Source organism: Eurypyga helias, unplaced genomic scaffold (assembly GCF_000690775.1).
Source record: "Eurypyga helias isolate BGI_N326 unplaced genomic scaffold, ASM69077v1 scaffold19361, whole genome shotgun sequence".
In the NCBI taxonomy this organism is placed as follows: domain Eukaryota; kingdom Metazoa; phylum Chordata; class Aves; order Eurypygiformes; family Eurypygidae; genus Eurypyga; species Eurypyga helias.
In genome coordinates, this window is record NW_010233390.1 from 15,918 (window position 1) to 24,767 (window position 8,850).

The following is an 8,850-nucleotide window of genomic DNA, read 5'->3' on the forward strand; positions in this document are numbered from 1 at the left end:
AGGACTGAAGACTTCCTACCACCACATACATATCCTGTTGCCTGTCAAGGGGAAAGTCATACAGGGTGACCAGATATCCCAGACTGACCAGGCTTAAAACAGAACCTTTTTCCAGAATCTCCAAGAATTTTACTAGATCATTATTTTGTTGTGAGTTTTTCAAGTGGGATGTAAGAATTTCCCTCTCCCCCTTTCTCATAAACTGGAACCATGGAAAAGATGGCAAACAGCCATAAGACTCTCACATAAACCCTGGAATGTTACTTGCATCCAATTTTTCCTTTGAAAAATGATTTATTTTCACCCTACCAGGCAAACATATCCAGGCATCAGAACAAGAGGACAAGCCAAACTGTGCTCTTCAGATTCAGTTACGCAAAGAAGTCATGGTTTCGAGTTCCTGTAGTGTTCAGTCATCCAAAATTAGAGTGGATACATAAACTATCATTACAAGAATTCTGGAAAGTGGTGAGTACCAGAAATAAGCTTGCAGTTGTCTTTTTGTTTTATACTCTTCATTCATTTCCATTCTCCACGGAACTCTTGGGCTCCATGATTCCCACAAGTCACAGAGCTAACATTTAATATTTCAACACTGGAAATTGTTTATGGTTTCTTAACTCCAAGAATTGTGCAACAAACTAAGCAGGCTAGTAACCATAGCAACTGTGGTACAGAAAAAACAAGTTTCAGCTATGAAACTGCAGTGTATTTTTAATCCTTGCAAATGCTATTCTTTCATATCCTACACGTGAACAACGTATTAAGCATGTACAGTCACTAACATGTGTATCTATTATGTACTAAAAGACACTTCTTACTACTGTGCTGTATTAAGTACTCCATTTCTCTCTTCTGTCTCTTTTTCTCCCTCCATCACCACAGTACTACACTTTCTTCTGTTTACTTATGAACACCTGCATAAGAAAAAAAATTTAAAAATGCTGCAGTGGAGAAGAAAAATACACTCCCTCTAGTCATTTTTATACAAGTAGATTCTAAGTGTCAGTTATCTTTATTGTCCTGTTAACAAACAGCTTTTGTAGCACGCTGTCCTTGAATCGGCTGCGAAGCACTCATATCCCACTGATGCTAGGAACTTTGCTAGGAAGGCATTAAATAACCAGCCCACGAACACATCTGATTATCTAAACTCCAGTATGCACTGCCATGTCATGCAGTTAAAGGAAGCAGGCCTGAGCCACTGTTTGGAACTTGAATTGATTTTAGGTACCCATCCCATGCGGGGCATGGATCTACAGACCCAAAGACAGTATTACGTGGAACCCTACACAATCTTGTGCTTTGCTTGTACACTGGTATGACTGAATACAACACAAACACTGAGAAGTTTTCTACTCAGCTACCTATTTCATCCCAATTTTCATATTTTGCGAAGACTTGATGGATAAAACTTTCAGGAAGGAGAAGATCTCAGTGCATATGGAAATTAACATCATCCATGTGGGTCATTTGAGGACTTGAACAGACAAAATAATCTGTGATAACTGGTATCTTTCATCAAAGCTGTGAATATGTCTAAACGAAGAAGACTATTACTTTTCTCTTACAAAACAATGCTTCCAAGTATCCTTCTGTTAAAAGCTCTTCTATACCAAAATTTTAGAAAGCAGTGATGTACTTTTTTTTTTTAAACAGGAAGAATCTAAACCAAAAAAGTGTTTCCAAATATTTGGAAAAATGTCATGAAGCTATGCTGGCTTTGGGGGCTTCTTATTTTGTTTTGGGAGGCTTTTTGGGTAAACTAATAATCTAATAGATAAAAATATGTGCACCCAAGTTTCAAGTGCTTCTCTAACACTCTGATGAGTAAATTTTAATTTCATCAAATAACACACCAATTTAACAGAATCCAAAAGTATCAGATCAAGCCTCCAATCCTGTAAGTACGAGACATCCATGGAATGAACAAAACAGAGCATCAATAAAGCCAGTCTCTCTCTGTGGACTCTGGCATAGAAAAAGCATTCTCTTGGTTTGGGTAACAAAGGCCAGGACCACATGGTCCCGCTGGCAGCATCTGGTTGGAGACGCACGAGGACAGAAACAAGGCTGCGCACAAGGACCAGCACGCGTGAACGGCCGCAACCAGCAGGATGACTGCTCTGGACCAGCGGGAGGCGGCCGCATCTCCGCAGCTCCCAGCGCTTCCTTTACAACCGTCGGCTTTGGCAACCCCATTTACCAAATGTATTTTTATACTTGATGCTTATTTAGCACTGTATTAATAACAATAATTTCATCTTTTGAATTAAATCTGTGAAGCACTTTAACCAAAACAATATGGATGTTAACATTTCTATCAAGTGAAGAAAAAAAATACCACAATAAGCAGAAATTTGGACACAAACCGAACATGCCAATTTACTTTTTTATTCTTTGTACTACCAGAGTCTACTTCGAACAATTCTTCCTCAAAAACATGCAGATTGCACTGGACAGTACAAGTATTTGCTATAACAACATTCAGGCACATTACTGATGACAAAGTCTTCAAACACTGTACTTAGAATCAAAGAAGCTGGCGTACAGCTCTGATGAGATTCCAGAAGTATGAATTATTTTTAAAATGGCAAACACTGCTTTTTTCCCTTTCCATAACCAAATAATAAACACTGTACCAAGAGGAACAGCAGCAGATACTCTGTAATTTCAGCTATCACATTCATACTTTACCCCTAGAGTAGTTTAATATCTCTCAGGTGGTTGCATCTATTTAGACCAGTGACTGTAAAATTACGTACCTATAATAAATAATGGATCCACTAAATCACTGATAAGACATTACCTTATAAATAACTGCCAATTCCAACGACACATCAAGACAATGTTCCTTACAAACCTTACCACCACTCTACCCAAAGTTCACAAAGTCAACAGCAATTACTGAACATACAGAGAGTAAAAGCGTACATGCAGCCAAGTAGGTACCTTAACACTCAAATTTCAACATATGTAATATATGTTACACACATTAATCCATTATTTAATGAAAAGTTTGATAAGGGGGTCACAGGTTGTGATATTTAATCTTCTAGCATCTCTTATGTCAAATAGCAAAGATGCACAAGTCTTAACTTTACTTGCACGTATGCAGACTTGGCTGGAATGTTTAGAAGGGTAAGTAATACATATCCCAAAAGAAAAGTAAAACCACATAATAATTCTAATAATTAAACCGTGCTTAACTTCTCTAACATCTGACCCTGACCAAATCTTTGCACAGTGTCTTAACAGAGGGACTGGTTTTACATGCTGACAAGTACTGCTTTTATTTGTGGGGAAGGTCTGAAGTAATTTGCTTCTTGTAAAAATTCCTACCTCTTTCCAAGGAAATTACTAGAAATAATCTAGACCTATTACAATATTGAAAGCTTAAACTACAGCTCTTAACGTAACCACACTCTGACAAAGAATTCCAAGCAAGCTAGAATTCATGGGCATACTCTGTTTTAACCTCGCTGCTTTTTTATAGGATACTCTCTCTCTCTTCTCCAAAACCAGCCCCTTCTGAGGCCGTAACGGTGTGGAGCTCTGACGAATCTTTTGAAAGCCGGGTATAACTTGAACGCTGGCTCCGCTTGTGAGCCACGCTCTTCAGGTTCTCATTCTGAACCGCAGTTGGATTGGAACCCGAGCCAGGGTGCAGGATAATCTGAGGTGAATCTCTGACACCTTGTATTTCTTCAAAATTTTGATTAGCTCGATTGTTTGGAGCACTGTTATTATTTAAGGTTACTGTACTAGGGGTTCTATTTAAATTATAGACTTTCTGGCAAGCTGGCCAGTTCTCTTCTGGGCTACTTGCTATCAAGCTGCTTTCAGAAGGGCTTTTTTTATCTTCTGAGCAAATAGACATGCGAACCACAGCTGGATCCTGAAGGCCGCTAAGGCTGTGCGGAATTCCTCTCTTTCCGCTGTGACTGTCATCTTCAAGCTCAATGAGATTTGCCTTTTCTAGCTGTGAATCATCTGTTCCTTCGTTATGCAGGGAATGATTTGGAGAACTTTCATTGGATCTTACACCAGAGTCGGACGAATCCTTCTTATCCAACAGGGCGTCTGTCAAATATTCCTTTGCTTTGATGAAGGTTCTGATCGGTTCAGGTCCGTGTTCTGGAGATTTGGGCTGTTTGTCTATTTTGCCATCTGTCTTCTTATCTTTACCTTCCTTAAGAAGTGGAGTATTATCCGATTCCTCAGTTCCTGACTCATCTTCATCACTTGGAAGCTTCTGATACCGGAGTGTAACTCCCTTAAGCTTTAAATCTGCAGCCTGGAAAATACTTGTTCTTTCGGAAGACTTCTTTCCTGGAAGAAGCTTAGAACCAGACTGATCGGACTTTTCATCTTCTTCAGTAATAGGATCCAAAGGAGATGCATCATTAGTAGAAACACCAGAAGTACTGTAATCAGCAACATCATTCCTCTTCAGCAAGAAGGACTTCCTGCCATCATCTTGTTTCTGTTCACCATCTTTTCCTTTTTCCTGTTCAGCACTGGAATGCAAGGAACCCCCAGATGTACTCTGCCCCATATAGAAAGCACTTGAGCTATGAGGGGAGGACCTACCACTTACTGTAGTGGAGCTGGCGCCTCCTTCTAACTGTGACATTTGAGCAATATACTCCCTATATGCATCTCGGTATTCTGCCTGTACCTTGTCAGTAAGCTTTGATATTTCAATACTAGAATCTTGAGAGTTAAGACTTGAAAGACTTGGGGTTCTACGAGTTTGTGACTGAAAAAGAAAAAAAGACAGAAAACAGTTAAATGATTTATGTTGACTTCTACTAATCTTCTTCAATTAACTCAAAGCATCAAGTATGTGCTTAAATTATATTTTTTGTTGCACATAGATTATGCAAGTGAATGCTATAATTAAAATATGCTTACGATAATCATATATACGCAATCACACACATTCACCAAGCTAACAAAGTATTCCTACTGTTGGTCCCCACAGTCTAAGTTTTCCACAAAACAAGCATTTTATCCAGTGCATTTGAGGCTAACTCTTTTTGAGTATACAATTATAACAAATTAGTATGTCAAGACAGGCTTTTCGAACACATTTTTGCACATTTACAAAATTAGCATTTTATATTAAAACGACAAGAAGAGTTCACCTAAATCCTGACCATGTCTCAAAAACATTTTTTTAAGAGACCCCCATCCTACATATGTCAATGCATCTTGGAAAAATTTCAATTGGCAGTTTCAGAAAAAAGATCGGTTCTCAGACAGACATTCTTCTTTGCCCCTGCCTCTGCTCTCCGTCAGCATCACACGGAGAACTCCACAGGCACAGAGTACTAGGCCATCTATTAAATCCGAGAACCAAGGTCTAGCAGAGAGCTGAACAAGGCAAGGAGTGGATTGTGGCTGAACATACAGCTTGGTGTCACGCATGTCACAAAAGATGTGCGGTGCTCAGTGCACTGGAGCTGAGGCACTGACATAAGCAGCACGTACCGTAGGAAACTTAATCAACTTTGCAATGCACAAGAGATCAGATTTTCCAAGACTGTTGAGGTATTGTGTTATTTGGGAAAACACTGAAAATAAACCAAAAAACCTACCTGCTACTGCAAAGCATTATTAAAAAAACGTAAAAGGGGTAATTTTAACAAGCTAAATATAAGTTAATGTGTTGATTCAAACACTGTGAATGAAGTTAAGATTTGGAACAGAATTGCTTCATCATACAGAGAGACCCTCTTGGTCCATCCTTCTCTTTCTCATAGTTTATTTTTCTTTTCTCCCTTCCCTCCACCTTTTTCCTGGTCTTACGTGCATCCTTCCTAACTTCCATCAGCTTTTACTTTTTCTTGTTCTGCACTGGAATTCAATGCAAACCAACAGGTTGCTTTCCTTCTCCGAACATGCTCATAATTCCCCCAGTAAGCAACATACACAAGATCTGCAGGTTACCATTCCGTTCTTCCCTCTGTAAACAGACAGTACTGACAGCTTTTCATAACATCAATAATGTTCTATATGTACTAGGATACTGGGGAACAGCTAAACAAGATTAACTAAAGGAAAATGGTGAAATGGTGTTTGACTACTATCTGACATGATGCCTAGGCAAATCAATGCCTAAAGCAAATGCAAGAATCTCAGAAATACTAACACTTGATCATTTATGCATAATCACTACTACTTATCCATACTCAGAGCAGCTACAGTTCTTTGCCAAAAAGACAACTATTTGATCTGATTGTGCATTTCCAGGAGTAACTTCTCCTTTTTTACAGGGAAGCAGCAGTATTATTTTTTTTTTTAAATCAGTATTGACTTTTAAAATTCTAACAACCAAATTCTAATATTTTCTTAAGGACAAACTACCTTTTTCATTCTTTTCATTTAGCTTCAGATAACTGTAGGCATCAGAAGCACTAGTTATTTAAAGTTAAGTTTTAGAGAGTGATTAAAAAAAGGTTTTCCTGTACTTCCTTCCGTGCTTCTGACACAAACCAACATAACAAGTGTCAGTCATGACACATTAGTTTTGAAAAACATACACTGATACTTTGCTGCTGGAAACAGGCAGTAAGGGTAATCAGGATCCTACAAACACACCCAAGGGCGCACGCACACACATACACACAGAGGTATCTGGGATAGAAATCTATTCCCGGGATATATTTTGGCAATTTTGAATATTACAAATGTTGGCAATTTTGAATATTACAAATACCATATACAGCTAGTAATTTGGAGTCTCTTCCTATTCTGTTGCACCTTCAAGATTTTCCAATTTAGATTTCTAAAACTAGAGATAAAAGAAGCTACTAAATGTTTTGGGGTTTGGATTTTTTGGTCTTTTTAAAAAATTCTAATCACTATTTAGATATCAACTGATTTGTCTTATTTCTTAAAAAGGAAAAAGAATATGAATGATTTTGCAAGAAAGGCCAGAAAATTGACCATAACCTATGGCAGAAACCGTAGGTAAAGGATGTGAGCTCTAGAGTCTGTGAATACATTATGCATTGTCAGGGGAAGGCTCTGGTGTCATGGAGCATTCTAGCAGCTGTATGTTTAAAAAAACCTATTAAATAACCTTCAAAGAGTGTAACATCTGGTTAGCACACAGAAAATATTTCATACACAAAGTCTGAATACTACAATAAACAGAAATCTTGCAGGACGTCACCCTAAGCAAGGTAAGAAAAGCATGATAGCTTTGATTTTTTTTTTTCCTCTTGAAGAGTGATTACTCTAACAGATAAATAGTTTTCAGGTGGCAAAGACAGACTGTGACTCAGAGAGTGTGGTTAGAGTTTACACCTTTGCAAAACTGGTCTTTTCCAAGACTGAGAACTGAAAGTACTTGAACTGTCACAGCAGACTTATTTTTTGACCTCTCTGTATCCAAGAACAGAAAAAATCCTTTACCAGTCAGGTAAGCAAGCAGAATACATTTCTCTGTTAAATACCTGCCAACTTAGGTTACTATGGCGTGGAGGAGCTTCATCAAGACCAATTGTGTTGAGTTCTTCAAAGCTGAAGTTCAGTGTGTAGGGAGCTTGACCAGAAAGACCTGTAAGCTCAGTGTGAGGCAGCTCAGTGTTATGCCCAGGACGACGAGTAAGTTCACTGTGAGGAATTGTACTGGTAACATGCTCGGTTGTTCCACGAGGATCTTCCTGAACAGCCTGATTTTCTGAATTTCTCATTTCAAGTATCTTAACACACAAAAAGAGACAGTATAAATGCAATTATATAAATAGAAAAAGTTCTCCTTATTGTTAAAGAAGAATGCTATTAAAAATATGAACAAGGAATTCACAACTGTAAAAGTGTTCTTGCATATGTGGGTGTGATCATGCAAAAGCATGAAGAAAAATCTGTTCACAAACCTAGTGCATTCATTCTCTTTACTGCAAATCACAGTTTAAATATTAAGATTCTATTTTATTTATAAATTATTATTACTGCTCAGACCCTTAAAAGAACTCACACACCACAAAACTCTTAAATTCTTGTAAGAACTATTTAAGTCATAGACAAATTTGAAAGCAAACCAAACACTTCTGTTTTACAATTTCACAGAATCACAGAGTAGTTTGGGTTGGAAGGGACCTTAAAGACCATCTAGTTCCACCCCCCCTGCCATGGGCAGGGACACCTTCCACTACACCAGGTTGCTCCAAGCCTCATCCAGCCTGGCCTTGAACACTTCCAGGGATGGGGCATCCACCGCTTCTCTGGGCAACCTGTTCCAGTGCCTCACCACCCTCTCCAGGAAGAACTTCTTCCTGTTATCTAATCTAACCCTCCCCACTTTCAATTTAAACCCATTCCCCCTTGTCCTGTCACTACAGGCCCTTGTAAAAAGTCCCCCCCAGCTTCCTTGTAGCCCCTTCAGGTACTGGAAGGCTGCAATAAGGTCTCCCCGGAGCCTTCCCTTCTCCAGGCTGAACAAGCCCAACTCTCTCAGCCTGTCCCCATAGCAGAGGGGCTCCAGCCCTCTGAGCATCTTCGTGGCCTCCTCTGGACTCGCTGCAACTGGTCTATATCCCTCTGATGTTGAGGGCTCCACAGCTGGACGCAGCACTCCAGGTGGGGTCTCACCAGAGCAGAGTAGAGGGGCAGAATCCCCTCCCTCGACCTGCTGGCCACACTTGTCTGGATACAGCCCAGGATACCGTTGGCTTTCTGGGCTGCCAGCGCACACTGCCGGCTCATGTTCAGCTTCTCATCCACTAGTACGAACCTGTTATTTGATCAACCTAAATCTAACAATAAACATCATGTTTTAATTCTCCGTGTTTTTTAGGGCTGATTTAGCAGGTCAGAGACATACTGTAATTTTCAGAA

At 39.3% G+C, this 8,850-nt stretch overlaps 1 protein-coding gene across 1 annotated transcript; it reads right to left on the bottom strand.

Annotated features, from left to right (window-relative positions):
• Window positions 1–3,387: 3,387 nt before the first annotated feature.
• Window positions 3,388–7,710, bottom strand: LOC104517160 (kinase D-interacting substrate of 220 kDa-like). Its single transcript, XM_010161725.1, has 2 exons — window positions 7,467–7,710; window positions 3,388–4,762 (listed from the first exon to the last, which is right to left on the bottom strand). The coding sequence occupies exons 1-2, from the start codon at window positions 7,704–7,706 to the stop codon at window positions 3,491–3,493; spliced, it is 1,512 nt and encodes a 503-aa protein (XP_010160027.1). The 5' UTR covers window positions 7,707–7,710; the 3' UTR covers window positions 3,388–3,490.
• Window positions 7,711–8,850: the final 1,140 nt, after the last annotated feature.